Source organism: Aspergillus oryzae, chromosome 5, assembly GCF_000184455.2.
Source record: "Aspergillus oryzae RIB40 DNA, chromosome 5".
Classification (NCBI taxonomy): Eukaryota; Fungi; Ascomycota; class Eurotiomycetes; order Eurotiales; family Aspergillaceae; genus Aspergillus; species Aspergillus oryzae.
The window spans coordinates 4,231,050-4,257,977 of NC_036439.1; the positions used below are offsets into that span (position 1 = coordinate 4,231,050).

General features: G+C 47.6%; 11 protein-coding genes across 11 annotated transcripts; 7 read left to right on the plus strand and 4 right to left on the minus strand.

The window, feature by feature from the left end:
* Nucleotides 1–1,617: 1,617 nt before the first annotated feature.
* On the minus strand, nt 1,618–3,751 carry AO090113000074 (uncharacterized protein; the record flags this gene model as incomplete). The annotated part of the gene is made up of 5 exons (XM_023237804.1): nt 1,618–1,760; nt 2,098–2,271; nt 2,346–3,164; nt 3,220–3,448; nt 3,500–3,751. The coding sequence occupies 5 exons, from the start codon at nt 3,749–3,751 to the stop codon at nt 1,618–1,620; spliced, it is 1,617 nt and encodes a 538-aa protein (XP_023092596.1).
* A 3,436-nt stretch (nt 3,752–7,187) lies between these two features.
* On the plus strand, nt 7,188–7,834 carry AO090113000075 (uncharacterized protein; the record flags this gene model as incomplete). Its single annotated transcript, XM_023237805.1, has 2 exons — nt 7,188–7,279; nt 7,612–7,834. The coding sequence occupies 2 exons, from the start codon at nt 7,188–7,190 to the stop codon at nt 7,832–7,834; spliced, it is 315 nt and encodes a 104-aa protein (XP_023092597.1).
* A 1,047-nt stretch (nt 7,835–8,881) lies between these two features.
* On the plus strand, nt 8,882–9,817 carry AO090113000076 (uncharacterized protein; the record flags this gene model as incomplete). The annotated part of the gene is made up of 3 exons (XM_023237806.1): nt 8,882–9,223; nt 9,567–9,699; nt 9,768–9,817. 3 exons carry the CDS (start codon nt 8,882–8,884, stop codon nt 9,815–9,817), a joined length of 525 nt encoding a protein of 174 aa, XP_023092598.1.
* A 3,400-nt stretch (nt 9,818–13,217) lies between these two features.
* Nucleotides 13,218–13,960, minus strand: AO090113000079 (ESCRT-III subunit protein VPS24; the record flags this gene model as incomplete). The annotated part of the gene is made up of 2 exons (XM_001824216.3): nt 13,218–13,856; nt 13,913–13,960. 2 exons carry the CDS (start codon nt 13,958–13,960, stop codon nt 13,218–13,220), a joined length of 687 nt encoding a protein of 228 aa, XP_001824268.1.
* Nucleotides 13,961–14,712: 752 nt separating this feature from the next.
* Nucleotides 14,713–15,698, plus strand: wos2 (Hsp90 cochaperone SBA1; the record flags this gene model as incomplete). The annotated part of the gene is made up of 4 exons (XM_001824217.3): nt 14,713–14,743; nt 14,962–15,287; nt 15,346–15,540; nt 15,612–15,698. The coding sequence occupies 4 exons, from the start codon at nt 14,713–14,715 to the stop codon at nt 15,696–15,698; spliced, it is 639 nt and encodes a 212-aa protein (XP_001824269.1).
* Nucleotides 15,699–16,616: 918 nt separating this feature from the next.
* Nucleotides 16,617–17,283, plus strand: AO090113000081 (uncharacterized protein; the record flags this gene model as incomplete). The annotated part of the gene is made up of 3 exons (XM_023237807.1): nt 16,617–16,629; nt 16,677–17,100; nt 17,280–17,283. 3 exons carry the CDS (start codon nt 16,617–16,619, stop codon nt 17,281–17,283), a joined length of 441 nt encoding a protein of 146 aa, XP_023092599.1.
* Nucleotides 17,284–18,232: 949 nt separating this feature from the next.
* AO090113000082 (uncharacterized protein) lies at nt 18,233–18,772 on the plus strand (the record flags this gene model as incomplete). Its single annotated transcript, XM_001824219.1, has 2 exons — nt 18,233–18,620; nt 18,681–18,772. The coding sequence occupies 2 exons, from the start codon at nt 18,233–18,235 to the stop codon at nt 18,770–18,772; spliced, it is 480 nt and encodes a 159-aa protein (XP_001824271.1).
* Nucleotides 18,773–19,882: 1,110 nt separating this feature from the next.
* Nucleotides 19,883–21,171, plus strand: AO090113000083 (translation machinery-associated protein TMA46; the record flags this gene model as incomplete). Its single annotated transcript, XM_001824220.3, has 4 exons — nt 19,883–19,942; nt 20,009–20,026; nt 20,130–20,680; nt 20,739–21,171. 4 exons carry the CDS (start codon nt 19,883–19,885, stop codon nt 21,169–21,171), a joined length of 1,062 nt encoding a protein of 353 aa, XP_001824272.1.
* Nucleotides 21,172–21,728: 557 nt separating this feature from the next.
* On the minus strand, nt 21,729–22,935 carry AO090113000084 (FAD-dependent oxidoreductase; the record flags this gene model as incomplete). Its single annotated transcript, XM_023237808.1, has 3 exons — nt 21,729–22,159; nt 22,252–22,838; nt 22,904–22,935. 3 exons carry the CDS (start codon nt 22,933–22,935, stop codon nt 21,729–21,731), a joined length of 1,050 nt encoding a protein of 349 aa, XP_023092600.1.
* A 468-nt stretch (nt 22,936–23,403) lies between these two features.
* AO090113000085 (rRNA-processing FCF1 family protein) lies at nt 23,404–24,153 on the minus strand (the record flags this gene model as incomplete). Its single annotated transcript, XM_001824222.3, has 4 exons — nt 23,404–23,544; nt 23,600–23,765; nt 23,818–24,050; nt 24,118–24,153. 4 exons carry the CDS (start codon nt 24,151–24,153, stop codon nt 23,404–23,406), a joined length of 576 nt encoding a protein of 191 aa, XP_001824274.1.
* A 412-nt stretch (nt 24,154–24,565) lies between these two features.
* Nucleotides 24,566–26,061, plus strand: AO090113000086 (uncharacterized protein; the record flags this gene model as incomplete). The annotated part of the gene is made up of 4 exons (XM_001824223.1): nt 24,566–24,817; nt 24,870–25,265; nt 25,319–25,487; nt 25,550–26,061. 4 exons carry the CDS (start codon nt 24,566–24,568, stop codon nt 26,059–26,061), a joined length of 1,329 nt encoding a protein of 442 aa, XP_001824275.1.
* Nucleotides 26,062–26,928: the final 867 nt, after the last annotated feature.

The following is a 26,928-nucleotide window of genomic DNA, read 5'->3' on the forward strand; positions in this document are numbered from 1 at the left end:
ATCGTGATCATCTCAAAGACTTATATGTCCCATTGCGCTGCACGGAACCGGAAGGATTGCATTGCTTTATTAATGACTACATGGTGCGGGGAACTATATGTACAGTGCAGCAGACAGGAATCTTCCCGTACCCACTGAAAATGTACCTGGTTGGATTGACGGCGGTATTGTGACATCATGTCTAGGACGAGAGGGGTGAGGACACACTATGCTCCATACTATCTCCCATGGAGTGATAGATGTGTGTGTGTTTACAGTATTCATACGATGACACCTCGCCGACATTGGCGATATGCAGGATCTCCTTCACCTATATCTCTATATAATTCCTTCAGCATACACCCTTTCCGAAAGCCGCCTTTACCACCTGCCGTCTTTCTCTCCCGAACCCTGCTGGTAAGGTAGGGAGGCCCGCACTTGGCTGATTCACGACATTATATTGGGTGATTTATGCCGATTTTTCTCTTATAAGAAATAAGCTTTCTTGGCATAGGGTTCGGGAGAGGAAAACAGGAAGCAAATGGTAAAGGCAATTTTCGGACAAATTGTATACATTGGGTAGCCCTCGAGGGTATACGGGAACGGCGGCATTGGTATCGCGGGAAGAAGCGAACAAAGATCGTTGAAGAGAGAAATCCGGACATCAAACGACCGCGAGTTATTGAGGTGTTGTGGCTGTCATTGTGTGTGCAAAGCGGGCACTAGTACATTTCCTAGAATTAATCCTGGATTGTTTTAGTATATTGATTTAATACTCCGAGAGTACTTAGTATATATACTTCTATCTATCTCTATACTTTAGAAATAATCACTGAGTAAAAAGTAGCTCTAAGCTAGTTCTAGTTCTATTCCAGAAAGAGAAAGTTGCAAAGTTTCTAAACATGAACTGTTCAATAGGTGCCTAGTAGTATAATTGTCATGGTGATTAGTGATTATGAATGCCTATTCGTCCAGACGCAGCCCTAAGACACGCCACAACGAACATCCTTGTTCCTCCCCCACCAACGTTGCCTTGTCGCAACGTCGAGAACCACTGCTTTATATTCGTAAGAGAGCCTAGCAAGATACTCTGTGAAGCAAAGCAGACCTTCTCGAGACCTATATTATACCTCACCATGTATTTTATCAGACTCTGACTGCCCCACCCCACCAGTGACAGAAAGCCTCATGGACTCTCCGGCCTCGCACTCCACTGATAATTGCAACACCATTTTACCTGCATGATGAGTTCCGCAGTGATTTTCACGTTAACCTTCTTCCTCTCTCTTTTTCTTTTCGCTGCATCATCTCTCGTCCCTCCACGAACTCTCCGGCAACTCCTCGTGTTCGCTTTCGTCTTATCTGTTCCGTTTCTGATCGGCTCTCTCATCACCTTGGCGATTAGCCATTACACCCGTTCTCGAACACGAAGAACAACCAGCCTACATATGTCTTTTTGACCCTGCATAAACTCTAGCGATAAACGAATCCGCGTGGAGGCGGCCGGCATGAGCCCAGTCAGAACAGTGAGTGACATTGCATGGTGTCCGTCCAGGCGACGATCGATTTATGGCCCCCACCTGCTTTGGGCTAGAGTCTTGGCTTTTCGTTGGTGCCCGAGGTGGAGTTTGATTCTCATTATATCTCATCTATCTTGAGCATCGACTTTACTGGGTTTTGTTTTGTGGGTTTTATTGGTGTCTTGAAGTATTGGGAGGCTATCGAGTTAGACACCACATGAGTATACCATTCTTTACCCAGCTCAAGAGTCTGCTCAGGCTCTACTCAGATCACGGCGCCTCACGGAAGTACATGAGAAGGAATCTTTAAGTTCGATATATAGATTGTCTACCGGGTTCGAATACAATGACATTATGTCTTCATACCGGCTTGTTCAAAATAGCGCTCATCTTCCATACTGCTCCGCAAGCGAATTCATAAACGCCGTCCCCGCCAGGCGAAAGGTATCAGGTCTCACGCCGCCATCACTACGATGTAAATAGAAGTTCTGCCCATATCCCCCCGTAGCATTATAAACAGGCCAGTGGTCTACCCCAGAAACTAAAGTCACGGTTAGAGAATATTCTCACTCGTAAGAAGCTAGAGTAGCAATCCTACCTCCATGGTTATTTGGATCAAGATCGGTGATGAAGCTGATCCACATGCGAGTGGTCAGTTTGGCCAGATCTAGCACGTCCTGGGTTGCGTTTGCGAGCGGGCTTTGGCCGGCGGCATAGCCAAGGCCAATTCTGTTGTAGAAAACGTAGCCGATTTCAGTGAAATGGCTGGTGCCTTTGTATGCGGCTATGACCACCCGGTTGTTAGCCTCTTGCTTGGGGTGAGTGATTGGGGTGGTGATGGCTTACTGGATGAGGTTGGCGACTCAAATAGGTATGAATAGGCTGGCGCACCATATTTGGACCATGCATCGGTCCTCAGACGCCGCCATGAAAGGAACATTTGATCCGTCAGCAACGCCACCGAGCGCTTGAACTGCTTCCCCACGGGTCCATCGGGTTGAACACGGTAGTTAGCTGGCAGCCCGAGGGAGTCTATGTCAGGGTAGAGTGCCATGAGTATCTCGGTTGTGTTGGCATCTAGTCCAGACGACTGAATGAGACTTGCAATGTCCTCGTCCGTGTTAACCCCGGTGCCAGCAAACATCGTGGCTTCGTCAGCGTTCGTGCCGAGCAAAATAGGCGTCTTGGTGAACTTTCCGGCGTCCAGCAGCACCGATGGTAAGTCCGGGATGATGTCCCCATCCACAATGGGATAGAAACTACCTGATATTTCGGTGATTGTCGCATTGAGTTTTTCGAAGGGGACCGTACGCAAGCAGGCAAGTTTGTCTGAACTACCATCACATCCGACAATGCCGACGATGGTATCATAGATCTGCTGAGGTTCCATCAGGTTCTTCATGTGGCTGCCATCGGCGCCGGACTCAGCAATGACGCCGCGGAAGAGGCCGTCGTCACGACCGCCGTAGGCAGTGGCATGATAACAGACGTTACCACCGCCTGCGCTCTCGCCCCAAATGGTCACCTTGGCTGGGTCACCGCCAAAGGCTTCGATATTCTCATTGATCCACTGCATAGCAATTCGCTGGTCCTTGAGGCCGAGGTTGGCTACCCCTGCGTCGAGGATGTCTTGACTGGCCATGAAGCCCCAGAAAGACATTCGGTCTAGACGAGGTATTAGCATATATTGCCCAGTCTGTGAACGGAGGGACGTACTGACAGTCTGCGGAGATGGCAATGAATGGCTTTCCCATCTTGACCGATTCTTCGACGATGAAGCTCAGATTGTACACGCCATTGGCACTATAATCCATCGACCACCCTCCTCCGTGAGTAAAGAAACCGACGGGGAGCAACTCGTCATCCTTGGTCTGTCCTGACTTGGCAGGCCTAACGATATTCAATGTCAGGCAGTCTTCACTCAGGGTGTAAGGCCAGGCTGCACTGTTCTAGGGACGGATTAACAAGGTAATAATTTCAAAAGCCAGGGCTAGTCTTACTCCATAACCGACGCAAGAATCAGCATATTCCGTAGCGTTTCTAGTGCCAAAGGTGCTGTTCAAGCTCTGTGGGTTCTGGAAACGGAGCTCTCCAACGGGCGGTTGAGCGAAGGGGATACCAAGGAAAAGATCTTGGTCGTATAAAGCAACATATTTGCCCTCGTAAGTGCCGTTCTTTACTGTGGCGGTTGGGGGAAGCCCAGCGACCACGGCTGGCAGAGCGGCGAGGAGAATCTTCAGAAGCAACGCCATGGAGACCGGTCAGAGACTAAAAATCTTCAGACTTCCAGAATAACCGCTGGGATTAGGAGCGAGATTCCATTATAAATATTGCCTGAGCTCCAGGCATGACAAAAAAGCGCCATCCCCAGGTAAGTAACCACCACCTTCTTCAATACTGGCGATCGGGTAGTTCGACATATCCACTTCGTGTTTCTCCGCCGGTAAGGGTTGCCTCTGCACATTTAGATTATCATATCTCCGGGGTACCCCAGGCTAGGGCACCAGTCATTCCTGAAATGGCAGTTATAAGCGCTCGGCAATACCGTCTTGGCTCTTCTGTCTAGGATTTGATCCAGGGATCAACATAATAGGCGGACGCCGCCTGCTCGGGTGAAGTTTAAAAAAGAACAACTCCGGGAAAGCCCCGGTGAGAAAGCCATGAAAGTGCCTACTTGGTGGGCCTAAATGTACTCCATCTGGCATCAAGTAACAACCTCTACTGCTGATTCCTGTAATTCTGGCGCGGAACCCTGGACTCCCACTGTGGGGTTGTCGTTGAAAATATCAAGGAGACTAACTAAGACATAATCACTCCGGGGAGGGCGTTGTCTTCATCAATTGGCTGGCGTATTTTTGATTCAGCAGCTTGCCTTGATCCACATAAGTCTTGACGTGATGCTGTGCCCCGGACCTACGAATAACTATTCACATGCTTATATGAGAGCTTCATGAAAGTTTATCTCTAACCCATAGGGTAGGAGCAATGGATTGAATGGAACAATGATTTGAAGTAACTGTGCCGCCTAGCCAGTCACTATAATATCGCATGCTCACTGTCATTCATTTTTGAGGCTGCACAGATGGGGAGAGTAGAAACACTCTTTAGAGGATTTGGAAGACAGTGATAGATGCCTATAGCATTCCGAATTGGTCAATACTATCCTCTACGAGCCTTTTTTCATAGAAGGCACGATATCATTTTTTGGAGAAAGATCTACTCTATCAAGCTGTGATAAAATGGTTTTAGACTATTTCTCTAGCTGACGATCTTCTTACCATAACCATAAGTGTCTAGCGTGTGAGCTGAATTCATATGAATAAGCTTGCCTCAATGCTCACGGCTGATTCAGCCGTCGAGAAAAGGGAGGGGGATCTTGTATAAAGTCTCTCATCTACACAACTCTTCCATTCCAGAAGCGAATATTTCGTTGGCGTATGCAGAGTCAACACTAACTTTTACTTGTAGTGTAGAGAGTTTACAAAGACGTTAGATAGTTGTTTATTCTTCAAGACACAAGAAAAGAATAGGAAAGAAACCTATACAAATGCAATCTTTCCAAAAAAGGATGTCCCTTATCAAGTTACCCCGTTCCTCGAGCTTTACGATAGGGATAATCTAATCCAAACGTTTACAAGCATATTAAAATGCTCAACTCCGTAAGCCAGTAGAATAGTCAGCAATGGTTAGCACCACTGATCCCTCCATCACTTACATCTGTTAGCCATGGAGACGGATTCATTTGTCAAGGGCAAGTATCCTTTGGGTTGCACTCCGGCATAGATTATCAAGACTTTACAGAGGATGATCCCATAGGTCTATATCTGAGTAGCCTCTCCAGGGAAGTGGGTCTGGGGCCGGAGAAGGTATCTTCAGATATTCCGTTTTCGGGGGCAGCCGTTGAAGAAGCAACACACAAAGCTTATTCACGAGAAAGTTGAAATCTCTGTCGTATAATTCCCATTATTGGTAGAAGTAAAGCGACCAATCTTGGATCGGTAATTCGATCTACGTTCCGTACTGCGAACAGTGATCATCGCTGGAATTGACCTAGATAGTCATTTCCAATATGAACTTAGACGGCAGATCGTCGTGCACCGCGGACTATTATTCCCCATGCAGATAAGGATATGAGTTCCTCCTTAGCACAAACTGACACTTAGAGAACTATATAGATAGTGAACCATCTCCATAGGAACTTAATCCATTCGTAGTCATTCATAGCTGTCTGCTATAATCTGCTTCCTAGCTACTACCCTTCTCTTCAATTCCAGATCTACTGAGACACAACTACTTTCGCCCAAAATGCGTGTGACGGGCTTCTTTACCCTCCTCTCAACATTCCCCTTCCTCTCCGGCTCGTGGCCGACAATGCCCCAAAGACGATCCAGACTCTTGGCCCGAGCTGACGAACCCCCCACTCTGAATGGCCTTGTGAGAGATTTTGATAAGCTTTCACCGACCGAGATCGATACGTTTACTCCCCACCTTAGTCGCAGAGATCTTGAGAAACTTCACAGTTGTGTTGTATCTGAAGGCGCCTGTACTGGACATTTACACGATCTTGCGGCGCATGCCGACGAGCATGGATTTCTGAAATCTTTCAAGAATTCTCACTAGACCGGCTGGTCTAGTCCACGTCGAAACGGAGTTAATACCCCATGGCGATAATCACTGTCCCCATGATATGGACTTTCAAACGGGAGGTAAAAGTGTTATTCCAAAACCTGAGTGCAACGGAGAAGGATCTGTGACGTTTTTCATTTCATTGCAAGTATTGGACCATCGAAAAGGCTAGTAGTTTTAATCATGACACATTTGCACATCTTCCATATGCAATATTCGGTATACGAGAGTAGGGTAATGACCAGACACATCAATCAATGCGTGTACAGATGCTTACAGTGTGTAAAAGAATAGAAAACCTGCAAAGAGGCGATATTCCATGCAATTTCGGAAGCAGCTCTTGATCAAAAGGCTGCTAGAATAAAGTTTTCGTTCTGCGTGGCCGCATCCGGTTGGTCATGGCATAATCTATATTAAAATTGGATTTGAGTGTCCTTGTGCCCTAGTTTGGACGCAAACGGGATCTCAGTCCTTCTTTCGGCAGTTACATTCTTGGCCACGACAACGGAAATATTTTCCGAGGGTGGGCAATATGTTCCTCATTCTACAGTGTGGAACATTGGAGCATCGTGTGCTATCGCCCGTGTTGCATTCTTAGCACAGTGAGATCATGACTTGGAATGAACTGAAACAATGTGCTGCTGGTCAGTGGTTGTACTAGTAGAAGCAGCATTGAAAACAGAGCCAGAGACTTTCCTGCTCTATGGTGCATGCCAGTAAATCAAGAACGATGGATATTATTGGTTCATATATAAGTGGAAGAGAATCGGGCCCACAATGCGATCTTCTTACTGAAATAGCCCGCAAAGAGCTATCCCAACAGTGAACCATTACTTGTTCCTTCAGTCGACGTGCATATTGACTGTGAGCCTTCCAACTGCACACGCAGTCCCAGAAGGTTGTCTTATTCCAAGCTGGATGTCTTTATTCAGCGCTGTTTAGACACCTGCGACATGCTCCAGCTTTGCGATATTATAGACGGTACCGATATTTCAGAGTAATAGAGCGACAACAACCTTGACCTGGAGCGTACTAACGATATAGAATAGGCCAAAGAAAAGAATGAGAGGAGAGAAAAATTCAGTAGAAAGTGGGCTCATTCTCTGTTTGCCTGGGAAGGACAAAGAAACAAACGGGATATATAGTAGTCATTGGTACGCACCAAGGAGAATAGGTTGGACTGGACAAAACCTAAGGATGTCTTTATAACTCAACATCGTGTTATAGGCGCGCCGGATCCCTGGACAGAGCTATCCGACATGTCTTAATAGTCTCTAGCGGGACTCCTCGCAGCTGTGTCCCACCTTCTGCAATACTTATATATCTCATTTCGTGATTCTCGGTAGAGTCTGGCGTTAAAAGCGGTGACCTGCCATGCCTGTCCTCCGGGTCCCCTGTGGTCATATGTGCCTACTAGTATTACTTGTACCCATGCATGGTGTGGCATTGACCATGTCTCCAAAGATGACATGTTATTATATTTCAGGAGACAAGGCAGAAACATCGACAACGAAGGATCGTGGGCGTACCAATGTAAACGTACAGATGGCTGCTTGACCTTCCTCTCCACATTCGCCCTCCTCGCTGCATCCCCGGTTGCCACGGTCGAAGGATCCAACGCTGCGCGTGGTCTTCCCTGGGTGGATAACATTGTTAGCGAGGTTAGTGGAGGATTACCTTCGATGATGAAGGGTACGTGGGATACGTGATCAGGGGCATCAGGAAACTAAAAGCCTGCTTGACGACATTTCCAATCAGCTTGATCTACTATGGGATGCCCAATCCCCACCATCTCAGTCCAAGCGGTCCATCCCGACAACAGACAACACTATGACTTGTACTCCACTTATATAGACTTTCATTCCAGGGCCTAACTGCCTTGTCTCCATAGCTCGGCATGAATACTCCGTACAAGGGCGAGATAGTTTACAGTCCTCGTGCGTTTCTGTTCGGATCAGTCATAGTCTTGCATCTGGGCAAGGATTGCAGTAGTGCCTGGTATGGTTACGGAACAGTTATATGTGTGGCATCTCTGTGCGTTATATTGAATTATAGGTTGTTTCTACATCTCCCCGTTTTAGCTGCATAGGATACAATCCTTGTCTCCTTTTCGCAGCTTTACGGATGGCAGCGGAGACTCACGTATCTGTCTATTGCTTGATATATCTGGGCGTTAATGAGTCCTAGGCAACAACAGAGGAGATTTACTGAATATCCAGAGTCTAAAAGATAACCGCCTACCTTCAGTAGGTACCAAGAACTCACGGGTCTCATAGTCAGGATCTCAGGTATTGTCTCGTGTTTCCTCAGCTAGCCACTGGAGAAACGCCCTGCTAGGAATATTCGAAACCAATAAGAGCGCAGAACTACTCGACATTATATGCGCGGTCTAGCACTAGCAATAATTAGAATGCAGATCTTTAGTCGAGATTCTAATAGGAAGAAAATAGTAGTCCGAATACGGGGGATATGTCTGTATATGTTTTCTTCGATCGACACTTTCCAATACGATAGTTCGCCGATCTTCGACTAGCTCCACGATCATCACTCAGAAAATTATGTGCGCCTTAAGAGCTGAGACGAAAAGCATATTCGATCGAGGTGCACAGAGGCCTATATAAATGATGAGCCAGCCATTCAGTTAGTGAAGTATTCATATCTCCAAACTGTCCACAGTTGATCATCCTAGACTACTTTCTATCCAACCATCAATTCAATAACAGCAATACCTCAACAAACAACCACTTCCTCCCAAAATGCGTGTCACCAGCCTCTTGACTCTTGTTTCTACGTTCGCTCTCCTCGCCGCCGCAGCACGGCCGGCTGCCATGGTCAGAAGACAATCCAATGCTGTGGATGCTCCCCTCTCTCTGGATGATCTTGTGACGAAGTTCGATTCCCTTACAGCAGAGCAGCAGGATGAGGCTGTGAAAAAGCTATCACCAAAGGAGATTCTTCGACTCAAAAACTGCCTCTATTTCAAGGAGATACCAGAGATTCTAAAGCCCACGTGCCCTGAGAGTCTCACCAGGGTTGCCGAACTTGCCGATGTACTTGATTTGTTCAATGCACATAATTTGTTCGAAAAAGATCCCCGGGTCGGTATTTCAACTTGATGGCCTGCTCGACAAGAGAAATGAACGATGCACCATGACTTGTTCTCCTATTATGGGGTCTTTGTCCGGACACTAGTAGCTTGGCTCCCATATCACGGTTAGGGAGCAAGTGCAAGGGACAGCCTTTACTATTCTCATGGACTTATTTTGGGTCGGCTGTTGTCTTTGATCTCTACGTAAGGGCTGACAGAATTGTGCAACGGCTGTGTATATTACACTGGTGTACTTTAATCCCGTGTTGGTTCCCTGAATGGACTAGTTCTTGTCTTTTTCTTTTATTCGTGCATACCAATCATGATTCGAATATCTGTCTATCAGTTGATAGATCTGGAATATAAACTTCGGAAGACATTCGCCTGGCTTTAATATAAATATCGAATGTGTTGAGCTGGAACACGTCCAGTTACAGCCAGAAAGTCAGAAGAATAAGGGTATCCAAAAAGATGTAGATGTACCGAGTAAGCAGAGTATAGCCTATTAAGCAAATAGCCTACTCCAGAAATGTTGGCCTTCCTGCATTTTAAAGAGGATCTTGCAATTATACACGACCCGTACAAAGACTTGAGATTGGGTTAACTCAAGTAAAAGTACATTGGCTATGAGGAAGTCGAAAGATGCAAAAACGTTGCGACTTCAGGTCTTTTGTAACGCTGGCTCTGTATTGACAATATGCGTGATTTTAGGCTAGATGGATAACGGGCACTGCTGCGATAAGTGCATGTGTGAAAACTTGATACAGTGTGATATGACCAATATTAGATTAAAAGGGAAGCATAGCACCGTCGTGGACTCTGGCAGTATAGTTTTGATCATTAGTGAGCCGACAGGCGCCTTAGGCTGGCAATATTTTCACGTTTTCACCTCGCGTTTTCATTGCAACGATCCGTTTATTAAATACATACAAGTCTTCCTCCAGTTCCCGTCAACGAGCCAAATAACAGAAGAGACATTAGAAAGCCAAACTAGGAAAACATACGGCGAGAAAAAGTGAAAAGGGGTAAAAAAAGAACCGAAACGCAAATCCGAATATCAAGCCCAGATGGCATCTCTAACCGACTAGAAGCCAACCTGACTTGGCAGAAGTAACCTGCCTCTGCAATTGAAATTGAAGGTACCATGATACATTTACTGATACATATGTTAGCTTAGGTAGTCTTCCAGCATCCCCAGACCAGGGCAACTTACAGAAATCTCGGCCATTCCAAGATCCTCGCCACCATTGGCGGGCTGCGGGGCGGCCGCATTCGCAGGAGCATTGCCCTCAGCAGGTCCAGCATTTTCGTTGGAGAAATAGTCCACCATCTCAGCGTCAAGCTCCTCCACGGTCTTGGGCTTGGGACGGTTGGACTTAGGTCCAGGTCCGCGGCGGCCACCGCGACGGCCACGTCCACGAGTGCTGTCGGTAGCCTTGCTGGCAGTGGCCGGCTTGGGCTGGGACTTGGTTTGTCTGTTTCCATGTTAGTATTAGTTCTTTAATATCACCAGACATAGACATACGCGACACGCTCACCAAGAGGCTTGGCAGCGGGGACTTCAGGAGCATGGTTGGCATCAACGACAACCTCAATCTATACAACGTTAGACTCAGCCTGTAAAATACAAAATGAGGCGTGAAACTCACCTTCATGGGACGCCCATCAACAAGCAGTCCGTTCAGATCCTTAGCGGCTTTAGCAGCCGTGTCGGGCTTGCTAAAGACGATGGACGCGATGCCGCGGCTAGTGCCATTTTGGTTGTAAGTAAGCATGACTCGCTTGACGGGTCCTGCGGATTTAGAGAAGTATTCCTATATCCAGCAGACATGATTAGTACTCATGAATATTTAGTGACATGGTTGGAGACGCTGGCATGAACGAAAGCTCGACAAAACGACGCGTAGGTTGGTCCGAAATTCCACAGCGAGAGCATCAGCGAGCACACAGCGGCAGTTAGTAAGACCCTCAAGAGTTGGATGCAACGAGCTCTGACTCAAAGCCCGACACCGCCCACAGACTTCACAAGTCTGCATCAACAGCCGCCAATATTTCCACTGTACTGAAAGTCGAGTCTTCATCGCAATTCCCATCCACCTCCACCGGTACCAAGAACGATCCACTTCCACATTTATTTGAACCAGGGTCGGATCCACCCAACACCATGTCCAAACACAGAGTACCGACGTAATCAAGACATTATTTTGGAGCGCAGTGAAGACTTATCAGGTTCCCCCAGACACCCACATAGTAGCCCATCTCAGGGCGAAGCGAGGCCTAACTAGTCCCAAAGTCACAAGAGGTGCATCCTGCCCACATGAAATGGCACACTCACACATGGACGACGGGAGAGATGTTTCAGAGAAAATTGCCTGCTATATGGACTGTTGCCCTGGTGGTCTGCTGGTGCGCTCGCTGATGCTCGACACCCGAAATGCAAATTCAAAAAAAAGGTGCGGCCAAGCGGGATGAAATCAGAATGGTGTGTTTCAACTACCATTCACAGCACAGCCTGCAGCGATCTAGCGAGCGGATTTCTAAAAGATCCGTTCAAGCATGATGCACTTTGCGCAGGACTGCAGGCAGGACTCAACTTCGGCTGACTCGCGGAGCGCTAGATTTCATATAGCGCGCGAACATGGCTCAAAGGAGTGCGCTGCCTTTTCACGCGACCAATAACGGTCGCGAAGATATGAGGACATCGTGACAAGGGTCGTAACGCGTGTAAAAGCCGGTGCACCTCGAAGGTTTCGAGAAAGAAAGACATGGCGATAGAAACCCAAGGCGAAGGCCTCTTAATCAACATACCTTGATATTGGCCTCATTCACATCGGAAGGCTGGTGACGTTAGCTGAATGCCCTTACAAAATGGGGAACCGAGAATCGAGACTTACCAAGCCGCTGACCATGATTTTGCTTTCAGTTGACATAGGGTGTCCAGCTTGAGCAGCCTTGCCGGAGGGCTTCGCAGCCTTCGTGCTCTTCTTGACTCCTCCAACAGCTGCCGGGGCAGCCTTGGACTGGGTTGAACGACGATTGCGGCGACGAGCGCCCTGACGACGGTTGACGAGGATCTCGTCAAGAGACTTGTCCAACTTTCCAGACATTGTGTTAGGTGAAAGATATATGGATATGGGCGATACTAGCGATTCTCGAAAAGATTCCCAAGAGTTCGAGCGTGTCAGTCGTTGCGTCACCGAAGAGAGGTTCGCAACAGCAAGGGGCAGGTAAAAGTCTGATTTCAAGACAGTTGCTCTGACAGGCGTAATAAGCGGGATAAGTGGTAGATAGTGGAGTAGAAAAGAAGTATTAAAGTGAATTATATGCCACGTTCGGATGAGAGACGCGACGTTGAGTTGATGAAAAGGAGAGAGAGAGAGAGGCAAATGCGGGAAGACAAGAGGCGCGGGAGAGTCGGGTGGAAGTCGAGGGACAACAAGAAAGACTGGAGGAGAGGCTGAGTTCCGCCGCTAATCCACTTTGGGGCGGTTATCGCCCCATCCGCAAATAGAAACGTCACTGACCTGACCATGCTTTATCAACATCCTCACTACGCTCTATTGATCCTTTGATAGGGAATAACTTATATTCTCATCCATTATATCTTTTCTCTCCCGTAGTCCGTTGTTGTCTGTTTTTGAAATACATATGAGCCATTCCTCAACACTAAAAAACAAACAAGGATTCACCTCAATAGAATTGCTTAGAAGGCAAAGATATTCGACCCACTTCAAGGAAGATAATGATATTTACCATGTGTCCGATGTAGAAGATATGACAATGGATTAGGACAACGCTGAAATAGTCTCTCATACTCAGGGAATCAGGACCTGCCTCTAGAGTAGACACAAAACGAATGAAAATGAACCAAATCCCAAGTGCTCCACCGGCCAAACTCCAAAAGTGAATATATCAACAAAGAACAATGCTTTTGCAGCATTTGGGGGTCGCTCGTAACATGATATTACAGGCATGCATAGGCTTCATTTCGGCGTTCACAGCACTCAGCTCTTCAAGGCTTCCAGTCGGCCTCTCATTTGTTCGAGAGTGGCCTCTTGATCTTCGAACTGCTCTTCGACGGCGGGAGTCTCCTCCAATGGCTCCTCGGCTTTGACCGTGTCGACTTGCGCAAGCTTACCCTGTAAGATCTCCTGCAAGACCTTGGAAACCTCTTCCTCGGCTTCGTCCAGTTCATCCTCGTAGAGTTCATTGTCTGGCATCGCATCGTCTACCATTTCCTCAATGATACCAGCCCGAACCAGCTCGGTCGAAAGTTGACGCATCGTCGCGTTCAATTCGGGTAGTCGAACAAGTGTGTTCACATCCTTCATGATGCCAGTCGACTTCTTCAGACTTCCTTGAATCTTCCGCACCGAGAATGCTTCGTTAACCTGCATCTGGACGCTCTGTAGTTGGGCTCGGCTCGTGTGTAGACGGGTAGATTGCTTCCGGATCCGAACGAGTTCACGAGCAAAGGTCTTAGCCTCCTGGGTGGCCTGCTTCGCCTGTGATGGGTTTCGTTCGGCTCGACGTGAGGCATTCATGATGTATTGCCGCGTTTTGTTCTCCAAAGTCCTGAGCTGCGCAATATCGCGGTCCAATTGGCGAGTATTGGCGCGGATGAGTGCGTTACATTTTCTCATCTGTACATAAAATTTATGTTAGAATGGCAGTGCGACAGCGTAGTTATTGAGCGTACCTGTGCCTGAGGATCAGGACCGAAAAAGACCGCTTTGAGAGTCTCCATGATGGATCAGGCTGGCACACGGATCCCTCTATACTATACTTCTGGTCGTGTGGAGTGTATGACAGATAGCCTGTATATCGGTGGCAGGGTTGGCGAAGATATATAGAGTAATTCAGAAAGGTCAGGGCCGTATCAGCTCAAGACTCAGGATGCAATATTTATGGACTGGGCCGTTGCAATAGGTGGGGTTATCCAGGCAGGATGGTATCTCAGCGCACAGAATTCCTCGGCAATATGGTGAGATAGCCTGGAATAAGTTTAGGTCAACAGCGTTGCCGTGTCCTTCGAACAGTGTCAGATCGCACTACGGATTCGACAATTCTCATTTGTGAGTGTAATCAGCATTGTCCATCTCGTTGATTCGGAATCGAACATGATCGTGGCCAGCGAACGGAACGATCCAGTCCCTGCTGAGTCAGCGGGCAGAGTAAAGTGATTTACCGCCTTCCAATGACGTCGTGTGTATGTTGATGCCCCAGGCAGATAACAATCCGCAAACAGGTCAAACAGCGGGTAAACAGGGTGAGAGTTCCAGTACTTTCTAGAGCGGATCATCAGCAGTGGTTGGTATTAGTAGTACGTACGAGTATTACTAGTAATCTTCCCTTATTCACCAAACACGCTTAGTCTGAACTTCTTCAGCTTCCAACTGACCCTTCACGATATCATTCCCTTCCACTGTCCAATATACCCCTCCTCCCATCTTCACTTCCTACTTGCATAAAATTCCTGTTGCACACCTCACTTTCATAATGCCTGAGCTTTCCAAGGTCCACCCTGAAGGTACGTAATTCTGCAGGCTCCCCCTCTTACCTTTCCCCGCTTTGCTGGAAGTTATGCCAACCTCTCCTTCCCACCTTACTTTCTTTATCAATCTTTTTCTCCTTTCTAGGAGATCGAGAATGGAGCAGAAAGAGATAAAAGGCTTTTCTTCGCGCTTATTCAGGCTTTTATTCTTTCCTAATGGGATCGAGGTTCGCTAACATGTGGTAACCCTCCAGTCACATGGGCCCAGCGCTCATCTGCCGACGAAGCTGAGCGCAATTACCTTTATGTGAACATCAAAGCTCCTGATGTAGATCGTAAAGAAGCCACCCTCAAGATTACCCCCACCAATGTCACATTCGCCGGTGATTCCAAGAAGGGTGTTCGCTATGAAGTCTCCCTGGACTTGTACGCTGAGATCGACCCCGAGAACTCCAAGGTTAACCACAGTGATCGTGAGGTCGAGCTGGTCCTGCGTAAGAAGGAGCTGAAGCAGGAATACTGGCCCCGTCTTCTGAAGGACAGCCAGAAGGTCCACTTCCTCAAGACCGACTTCGATAAGGTATGGAATGTGACCTCGTCTACCAACGCGAAGACGTGCGATGCTGATAATTGTGCAGTGGGTCGATGAGGATGAGCAGGATGAGGCTCCTGAGGACGACTATGCGAACAACTTCGGCGGCCTCGATGCCCTCGGCGGCGGCGAGGGTGGTCTCGGAAACATTGACTTCTCGAAGCTTGGTGCAGGCCTTGAGGGAATGGGTGGTCCTGGTGGCCCTGGTGGCCCTGGTGGTTTTGGTGCTGAGGGCGAGTCGGTAGGTCCCGTCAATCTCGCAAACAGATTTGTCAACGTCAAACGATTGCAATTGCTGACTAGATATTCCAGGATGACGAGGAGATGCCCGAGCTTGAGGAGGCTGACAAGGATGCTGAGGAGTCGGCTAAGTCCACTAAAATCGAGGAGGTCTCTTAATTATATGCAAAAAATTATTTGAAACAGGCTTGATCCATGACATTGGTGACGACTTAAAATAAGAATCAATGAGTTGTATGAGATGATCAGAGACACTATCTATTGCGTTGAGGTGTGCACTACAGTATGTGCGAGATTGAGAGTTTAGGAGCTTGAACGTTCGGGGTAATGTACGCATCGATTACTCGGGAGGTGTAAACTTAGTGGTACCTACTCTTATGCCTGAGATACCGAGATAGTGCAGGATATGTAATTGAGGTTAATATATCAATCCGGAGTGCGTACCATGGATAAGATAACTAAAGTATCAACCTGTCCAAAAGCAACAAAAGGTATATCTACATGTCTTCTGTCAAGTCAATCCTGCTAACGCTTTGGTATTCGTTAGCGTGAGCATCTAATCTTCTCTTTGTTTGTAGAATCCCAGGAAAGAGCCACCTGGGAATATTGTAGAACCTTTGTCCGCATCTCGAACAAGGAGTAACCACGTTTCATATTGTCCCTGTCTGACATAACAATGAGCCCTTGTAGAAGACTCTGTCAATCGATCCATCTCCATGTGTGATGTTGGTATAGTGGATAGTATCTACTACAACATACAAGCCTGAATCAACCAACCGCCAACATCAGCGCTTTGATCCAGAATATAGAGACAGACATACGTAACACATACATCTTGTCCTTCAAACCACCCCAATTCGGACTCTCCACCCCTTGACACGTTTGAAGAAGAGCCTCAAAGCCGTTTTGAATATGGCAAGCCGCATCATGGCACCATCAACTCAGTATTTGATCGAAACTTCTCTTCCCAGTGTTCTAAAAGCCTTTATATAGACGAGTATATATATATGACCTTGCTTTTTGATCTGGTTGATTTACCATGCAACGTCATCGGTTACAGTCTATAGCGTTTTCAAAATGGATAGTAGTGGTAGATATCTCTACCTATTTGTGGCATCAGCTAACCCTAAACATTAGATAACATATCTCAACTCCGAGTCATATACAATAAAGGAGACCACATCGTGCTTCAGGACGAGGAGAGGAAAACGATACATAAATGTGGGAAGGAGGGCTTCAAGATCTACGAGGCTCTGACGCTCATATATATCAATGATAATACAAACATCTCCGTTCCAAAAATCCGTAGCATTCAGTATGAAGACGGCAGGGAACTCAACGTCCGCTATGATGAAGCAGGAAAATCAACCAACATCCGCTACGAAGACGATAAAGTGTACGAGGTCAAATACGATGAACAAGGAAAATCAACTTATACCCCCTGCGGAAACGATGATGTAGTCCAAATAACCATGGGCTTTGTGGAGGGCGATACACTTGAAAAAGTGTGGAAGGACTTCACTTATGACCAGAAAGAGGTTCTCGCAGGGGACTTGAAGCGGTATGTCTCTGAGCTCCGTAAGCTTAAGGGTGAAAAGATTGCGGCTCTGAATGATGGAAAGGTGAGAGTCCTAAGCGGTTCCCGATATGCCCAAGAGGGCGGGCCATTTGAGTCTAGGGAAGAATTCAACCAGTTCCTGGAATTGATTGGAGTGGATATGATGCTGCACGCTTCTCTAGATGATAATTCATCATAAAGCGGCTATTCATCAAAGGAGGAGGATGCACCACAGGGGTGTGAGGAGTTTGTTTTCAGCCATGGCGATATTTTGCCAAGAAATATTCTTGTCAATGATCAGGGAAAGGTCACTGCTCTTGTGGACTGGGAGTTCGCTGGGTATTTTCCCATGTACTGGGAGTATAGCCGGGCAAGTCGCGAGTCTAAAGATTGGAAAGAATTTCTTCTTTTATGGGTTTTTCCTGACAAAAGAGAGTGGGGCTATACTGAGATGAAGTCTCTGAATATTAGATCGTAACTGTTAGTGGTCCGGTATTAAAGCTGCTATGACTTCTGTATTGTGGTTATCTGTTTAGTCGGGAGAATATCTGTTAAACAGCATTACTAGTGATTTAGGCGTGTGAGACGTCTTCCATACACAGCAGTTAAGTATGAGTCAATTTCATTAATTCTACGAGTATACTTGTAGAAGATACATGGTAGTGTAAGTGACTGAGTGACAGGATTAACGCTTCAGGCATGAAAGCATCACGAGGAAAGTAGCATTCTTAGTTGCTCTGGGATGCCGTATATATTTCGTTCCCGGTCTCTCACATTCCCTTAAACAACTTCGGGTTGTAGGTAAACACGACTGTGCGTAGTCTAGAGAATCCACTTCGTACCCATCTTTATATCACAAAAAAACATTATTGTAGGGCTTTAGCAATGATCGAGAATGGTGAACAACACGCCTCTGTCCCTCTATATCAAAACCGGAAGCTGAGGGGGTAGTTCCCAAGGGCGATATCCTTCATTCACTCGCCGGCCGCACAATACTTAAGGTCGGCAATAATCTGGTCCAGATCTCTGTGCTGCGGAAGCTGAGACTCTTTGTTTTATTTCAGCCAACACAACGATACCCGTTCCCAAACTTCATGATGTGCACTGGGAAGATGGCAAAGTAACTAAGATTGTCATGGACTTCATGCCCGGAAAGCCACTCCAGGAAGCGTGGAAGGGGATGGACTCCACCCGCAAACAGCGTGTAGCTGAAGAACTACATGGCCATATATCTGAACTCCGCAAGCTGAAAGGTTCCTACATTGGCGCTTTAGGCCGGGGGAAAGCTATCATAGGCAAGTTTTCGTCTCTTGAGGGCGGACCTTTCGACTCAGAGCAGGAATTCAATGAGTTCATCCTAGTCGACATGGTGAGAACGGCTCCAGATCTTCATCGACATTATACCAAGCATGCCTTGAGCGGTGATCACGAGATTGTTTCTACTCATGGGGATTTCGCCCCCCGCAATATTTTAGTTGATGAAGAAGGATATGTCACAGCTATTCTGGACTGGGAGAGTGCCGGTTGGTATCCTGAATATTGGGAGTATATTCGAGCATTTCAGTAACTGAAACCAATGCCAGACTGGCCAATCTATCTCGCTCAGATTCTTCCGCCTAAGTACGAAAAGGAATATATCGGCATGACATTTCTTAATTTATTTCTACGAACTTAAGGTTGTCACTGCGCTCCTTAGCCGATCATATGGATAGTAAGTATTCTCATCTCATTCCTCTCCTATATCAGTACAATAAATCCGGGATCATCGCTACTTCTAGAAGTTTTGCTATGGTCTGGCTCACCCTGGGGTTGTAGTTCTCTCTTCTGTCATACTCATAGATGCCTGGGGCTCCCACGATGTGTAGCACGATTGGCTTAGATGGGAACTCGAAGTCCAGGGCTGTATGGCGATATCTTGTGTAGTCGAGCGGGTCACCAACGTAGATAGCAATGTATGTTTTGGTGGGCATGTTGAGAGTAAAAGACGGCACTCGACGCAAGCACAATTGATGGCCTACAGAACCGTCGTATACAAAGAAATATATATACCCGCCGGTTGATGCCCCTATCTTCTCAACTTCACATGTTCCTAAGCACGGGACCAGTCGTATATACTGTGGACTTGCATGCTTTGCAACCTCTCGTGCTAGCAGGAGGCTTGTAGTAGATATATGACAGCAAATAATGGGATACTCTCGGTATCTGCTCACAGTTAAAAACGGTGAGATGGAAATACCTGGCTGATGACCTCATTAATTTGCTAATATTTAACTAAAAAAAGAATTAGTCAGTCTTGGCCGTATTTCCATTACTCGAGAAGCTGAGAATCGATTTGGTAGCATGCACGAAAAAGAATGGTGGACAAGAAAACTTAGTGAGTGCATTTAATCGCAGGGCAAAAGATTAAATCTGTTGGCGGTGCCGCCACAAGACGGAAAACCCACACCTCGAAACTGTGGAGGAAGAACACATCCTTCAACTCACCGAAAAGAAAGATCTCCTGTTGACCACCACGATCATTTCCCTCTTGTCTGTGTAACCGCGAGAGGCGTTCTTTTGCTCTTTATCTTTCTTTCCTTCATTTTTATTATTTCTTCCGGGCATCCGGCTTTGTTGTTCTAACAGCCTCCGCCCTAGCATCCCCCCACCAACGGTTTTCGACCCGTCGACTGTGGGAGGTTCGTTTCGATCAACAACACCGCCACCGCTGGACAGGCGCGCGCTACCTATCCTTATCTGATCGGGTTTTATCAATAGAGAGAATCAGAAAAAGAAAACCGCCATCATGCCTCCTAAGAAGCAGAACAATGAGCCCAAGAAGAAGAAGGCCTCGGTCGAGGACAAGGTTTGTCACCCCCGATCGCGTGATCCTATAACGTCGCTAACGTATATTTTTTTTTTTTTTGAACAGACCTTTGGTATGAAAAACGTATGTAGTGACCTCCCAAAGCATATTATCCCCCCCTTTCAACACCCCCGACGGCCGTCCGAGAGAGAAATCGCCACTGACAGCAAAATCTTTCATCCTACAGAAAAAAGGTGCTCAGGCCAAGAAACAGATCGAACAATTAAGAACCCAGGAGAAATCGAACAAATCCGCCGATGCGAAGCGGAAAGAGGCCGAGAAGGCCCGTCGCGAGGCTGAAAAGAAGGCCGCCGAACAGGCGAAGAAGGAGGCAGCTGAGCTGTTCAAGCCTGTGCAGGTGCAGAAGATTCCCTTCGGTGTGGATCCCAAGACCGTCCTGTGTGTCTTCTTCAAGCAGGGCAATTGTGAGAAGGGAAAGAAGTGCAAGTTCAGTCACGATCCGAATGTGGAGCGCAAGGCTGCTAAGAAGGATCTGTACACCGATTCTCGAGACGTGAAGGCCACGGAGGAGGAGAATAAGAAGAAGGATACGATGGACGACTGGGATGAAGAGAAGCTGCGCAATGTCGTCCTCAGCAAGCACGGAAACCCGAAGACGACGACCGATAAGGTCTGCAAGTTCTTCATTGAGGCGGTCGAGAACCAGAAGTACGGTTGGTTCTGGGTCTGTCCCAATGGAGGTGACGCCTGCAAGTATAAGCACAGTTTGCCCCCTGGGTATGTTGCGCCGTTGTCTTCACACTGTTTTTTGATTGATACTGATTGACCTCAACAGATTCGTCCTGAAGACGAAGGAGCAGCGTGCGGCTGAGAAGGCCCTGATGGACAAGTCTCCACTCAACACCTTGACACTAGAGGACTGGCTCGAAAGTGAACGACACAAGCTCACGGGCAACCTGACACCGGTCACCCCTCAAACATTCGCCGAGTGGAAGAAGCAGCGTCTCGACAAGAAGCAAGCCGAAGAACAAGCCCGCAAGGCCAAGGAAGCCACTGGACGAACATTGTTTGAGAGCGGTAACTGGCGTGCCGAGGATGAGAGCAGCGACGAGGAGGGTGACGACGACGATACCTTCAACCTGGCTGCCCTCCGCAGGGAGACGGAGAGGATCCGGGAACAGAAGGAAGAAGAGCGACTGGCGAGGCTGCATGGGGCACCGGTACCGATTTCGAACGACGAAACCATTGCACAGGAGGGTGAGGGCTGAGCGTGTGCGATACCCCCAAGAAACTGCGACTCCTGGGCTTTCGGGCAGCGCTCCCTCCCTGGTATCGGTGAACCAGGCCTTTGTCCGGGCCCGCAGTGTTGAACTCCTGGATGATAGATACAGTGTTGTTTATTACCGAGTAATCACCTGTCTTGGTCTCCTCGACTGAGGGCTGCGGTTAACGTGTGACGTTTTGTGTGTCATCTTTGATCGTGAACTCCGGCCCAGTTGGATTCATGTCCAAAGGTTCTAGAAGACAACAGCCGCGTACACAAGATTGAGATAGATCGAGTGTCGTGCATTCGTGGCGGAGTGAAGGACACCATTTGTTATGCCAGATTTTGTACGTAAAAAAGAACGTTCGTTGCTATAATGAACTTAGCGTTTTTTCTTTTCTTTTTCTGTCCTTTGAGGTACAATGATTTATGCACTTCTTGATGTTAGACTGGAAAGTGTCCCTGCGGTCCTATAGAGTTGGGATCTTTAGATGTTGTATACAGCAAAAGTCCTATCCAAACCAAACATATTTACAATCAACTTAAACACATCCATGACATCTACAACGAAGCTCTCTCGCCAACCAACTTATTACCCACCATCAACTTGACAACATCCCCCGCCACTCCGTACGACAACTCAAAGCCTCTCCCCCCAGCCCCATAAGCATGGACCACAAACCGACCTTCTCCAACCTTCTCCACCTCAATCCTCATCCCACCCTCTCTAGCCGGTCTCCTACCTACAATATCCCGAATCACATCAAACTTCCCCTCACTCCCCGGCTCAAACGGGAACCACTTGGCCGCATTGGCAAGCAACTTCTCCCTCGTCTCCACCGACGGATTGGGATCATAGTCGCGCGGCTGCTTCGTACCCCCAATAATGGTGCCCCCGGACAAGGGACGCGGGATACAGAAGGACCAAGACCCATCGGAATTCTGCCTCGTCACAGTCTGACTGCAAGGATTCCGCACGAGACACGTTTGCCCTAGACACATCGTTAACACACCACATAACAACATGTAAACCCAGATAACAAAAGACCAGGATAGTGAAGAAAAAGAGAGAGTGAAAACAAACCCCGAATAATAAACGACCTCTCATCCCCAAACCCCAATGCCGAACAATTAACCACCGTCCTCACATTCGGCGCTAAATAAAACGCCTCCCTCGGATCCGTGACTGTATATTCCCTCGTAACCCCACCACCAAGCACAAACTTCCTTAGAAGATACGCACAATACACCGGCGAATTAATCACCGCAGTTTCATATCGAGCTCCCCATTTCACCCCCTCGGGACATTCGTCTTTCCCTAGGATCCTGAACCCATCAAGATGACCGTAGCATTCTTTGATACTCCTTTCGTCGAGATATTCGGAAGGTGGGTTCTCGAGGTGTTCGATTCCTTCTATGATTGCTACGCCCGAGGAGGGGTCGCTTTTTGCCAATTGCTTGAGGTAGCTGTAGGTTTGTTTGGCTTGGGTTTCTTCGCGGAGGGCTTGCGGTGTTGAACCGGGGACCGGGCGGTAGTGGGCGCCGGCCCACGGGGAGGCGTAGTTTAGGGATGTGGTGTTGGGGAAGTCGCGGGCTATGAGCTGGATGGTTTGGTTGCGGTGGAGGGTTTCTTGGATGCGGAGGGCGGTTGTGAGGCCGATTACTCCGGCGCTTTTTTGGAGTTAGTTTTGGAGGTTGAATTTGATGATTGGGGATATAAGGGTGGCATGACGTACCCGATTACTACGATTGTTTCTTTCTCGGGCATTTTGTTTTTGGGTTGGTTCAGATTGTGTTGTCAATTCAATTGAGAGATGTATATAAATGGGTCATGGATGAAGGGTAAGGCTGACCCCGCATGTAGGTTTATGGGGTATTTATTTCATGTTTAATGTAGTCTAGTACTTGGAGAAAATGCCGCAGTTGAGTCATCTTGCTTGCTTATCTATACCATCTCCACTCTTCGTATACCAATGGTATCAAAGTATTATCATTGAAGTCGTATACAGCCCTGCTAGTTACATCTAGTGTTCTCCGTAGCTGTGTCCTGAAACCGCTCCTCCGCAGAAATCCAAGCGAGTCCGCGGCGGTATTGGATTGATGATGGATTCCTCCGATAAAGATCTGCCGGTATCGCAGTATTGGGGTCGGATTTGCAATATCCTTGTCCAACCGTCCCAATCAGATGTGGATTCCGTAGTTGTCAACACGAGATATTCTATATCCTTGCACACGCTCACTCAAAGTGGTCGGGCAATCTCTCAATGACGTATTTCGCTCTTGCGACCTTCATGATCGGCACACCGGGAATCTTGCGAATACGGCGAACCAGGTCCTTATCGTTCGTCGCCACAATGTAGATTCTGTGTTTTGTAATCTTCGACCAAATTAGACCATGTCATCCCATAGCTTTCGAACTCTCAAAAACTCACCCGATCAACTAAACAGTCATCAGCATAGGTACCGGGGTGATCACACCGCACGCGCGCCCATCTCGGATCCTTAGCCACCCTCAACGCCAACCGGAACTTATCACCCAACTTTTCCAATTCCGCAATAGTACAATCCGTAAACGTCGGGATACACTTCGCATATAACCTGTTGACAATCAGCCATCGCCACCCCACCACCCAATAGCATATCCACTCACAGGTCCATCATAGACTTCAGCATATCCGTCTTCGCGCGAATAGAGTGGGAGACAAAGTTGGTATCCACCAGCACATGGTAAGGAGGTCCGAGGGCCGTGTTGGCGGCGAAGAACATATTCGACGGAGCCTGGGGAATCGCCCGGACTACCTCGTCGCCCTTGGCCTTGTCTTGTTTCGGGGCGTTGTTGTCTTTTTTGGCGCGGTCATCGTGCTTTTTGATGGCTCGTTTAACCTGGTTTAATGTCTTGTTAGTTTTTGGAATTCTCCGGTGGTTTGATAAGGCGGTTGGAATTGCGTACCTGGGCGAACTTGCGGGTTTTCTTCTGGACACCCATTTTGTGGGAGGATAATTAATAGAGGTACGGACTGGGGGTATATAGAGGAGGAAGTGCGATCAAATAAGGTATATGTCAATCATTAAATCATTAGCAGTGGGCTGTTGGTTTGATGCTGTCGGCTTTTCACTTTCATCGCTGTTGAAAATGTCGATCGGACCGATGTTTTGCCGGTGTTATCTTATCGGGGTGCTGACACCTTGGGAGTAAGGCATCAAGATTAATCTCTTTACAGTTCCCACGTGATCCTTAAGCTCTCAACCTTTTGCAGGGAGACCGAGTACCTCAGATCCACTCTGACCCGCAGCCACTAAATTCTGCCCCTCTGGCAACTGGTTCCTCGCTAGATTCATGCTAACGCTTTAGTGCCAAATCAGTACTAAATAGGCTGCTGCACGGCATACACTTCACAATGCAGAGCCTCACATCACTTCCCACCGAGATTCTCCACAAGATCATCCGCTTTGCAGAGCCGGAGTCACTCAAGACGCTACGGCAGGTATGCCGATCCCTAGGCGAAATCGTCAAAGAACGCCATTTTGAATCCATTACTGTTTACGCAAAAGAGGAGAGCTGCGACAAATTTACTGACTTTCTTGAAAATGAAGACCGTGATTGTCTACATTTAGTGACGAAAGTGTATCTCGACCTCAGTGCATTTGAAGTCAGTTGCCCTTTTTTATGTTTTAGGAGCGGAAACTAACATCTGCACCCAGTATGATGGCTATCGTGTATACAACTATGGGATCTGGGAGGGGCCTAGGGAGAAGACATTTCGCAGATTGGTAAGGCTGTTTCCTCGTCTTAAGGAACTTCCACGACTCCGGAGCATTGTACTTGGCTTCTACCCCGAGTCTCCTGGCGGTGTTGATGGAGTTTTAGACGTTCCTTACACGCTTGGAATCCGCTCAGCCGCAATCAAAGAGTTCCTGTCGGCGATCACAACACTGCCTCAAGTGCCACAGGAACTCGCATTTCGAGAGCTGCTGAATGTGAATGAAAGCAATCAGGACGAGGTGGAGAAGATTGAGAAGGTCCTACAAAATTTGCGTTCGCTCCGTCTGAACATCACTAACCCGCACAATTGGGGAGACCCAGAAACTACCTTACACGTTCGTACTTACTTCTCAACGCTAACTACTATAAGCTAATCTGCTGGAAATAGCACGATGACATGCACACTTTCTTTTCGACACTACCATCCTTCTGGCTGAAGCCCGCTCTCCAGATTTTAGAACACCTCACCATTTACTCTAATGTCTATTTTGGCTACTACCCAAGTTGGATCTCCGTGGTGTACATTTCCCGCGACTCAGGACTCTGGCACTTGGAAAGTATGCTTTCGTCCACGACTCCCAGCTAGACTGGATCCTCAGTCACCGCGGCACTCTCACAGAACTCTACCTCGACGACTGCACCATCCTCTGGGCAGTAGCACCTTCCAATAAAGAAAGGACCTACCTGGGTGAGGATAGTTACACCACCCATCCTAATTTGGTGGGAAGAGGCTACGCAACATACGACACACGCTGGCACCATTATTTCCAATCTTTCCATGAACTGCGGCACCTCCGGCACTTCCGATACGGACGTTCTGAGTATTGGCGGGGAAATACCATCCCATTCGAGCGCGAGACCGAAATCATCATCGGTATGCATGAAGAAAGCTACCTGACCTTTAGTGACTCTTATGCGCAGGAATTATCCTATGATTATGGCGCCTGGCTCAGGATCAAGTGGGAGGAAGGGGGGCCTCTGCCATGGATAGAGGAGGATCAGACGAGCCTGGAGGAACTCCTTGCGAAAATTGGTCAGAGATACGTGATAGATGAGGCGACAGAGCATCAAATAGCTCTTGCGCGGGAGCTCAGACGACCGAGAGCCGCTGTTGCACCTATCGACGAGTAGGCGATGTATTTTCCACACTCCGACCGGACTACTGAGCTCTGAATGAACCTGGCTACGAATATTGTACTTTGGACATGTACATACACATCTCCCATATCCACGTAATGTATTTTCAAATAGGATACCCTGTACCAGGGAAGAACCCCCCTTGTTCCTGCGAGATCTACGTACAACTCCAAGTTCCGAGTTCGACGTCTCGGACATATCCCGGAACAATCCAGACCAATTACCAGCACAGCCTTCATCAAGTAAGACCAAATTCACAACTCATGAACCCACTTTAAGATTCACCCAGTTCCGACTGAATGCGTCATCGTGTTCGTGGAATATCAGGAAGATCACGGCATTCATGAACCAGTCTCCAGCCAAGCCCGAGAATCCGCGTACATGGACAAGGAATACCCCCCTTACCAATCGGATTGTTTCTCTCCCGTGCCGGAACCTATGCCCTACTTCCTAGTTGTACGAGGGCTGTGTTTCCCCGGAGAACCCAACCAGGAGCTCATGCCTCTGTTCATGGAAGAATTGTCTGGATTTAGTTACGTAAATATTTCTCAGATACAGCTTGGAGGTGTGTAGTAGAGTGTTAAGAGTCTCTAATTGGAGCTTTTGGCGTGGGAACTTCTGTTCTGTGGCGAGCTTTGGGTTCTGAGGATGGGGTATGGTTCGATACTTTGTGATACTAGAGGTTATATCTGCACCATATAATATCGATAAAATGTGATGTTAGATGAGCTGTCCCTGTCAGAAATAGAAAGACAGCTTAGCTCCGAAAATGAATATATTCCCCGAAGGGTGGCCAACACTGACCTGCATTGCGTAAGATACCGATCTGGACCAACAACATGCATCCATCATGTCCAACAC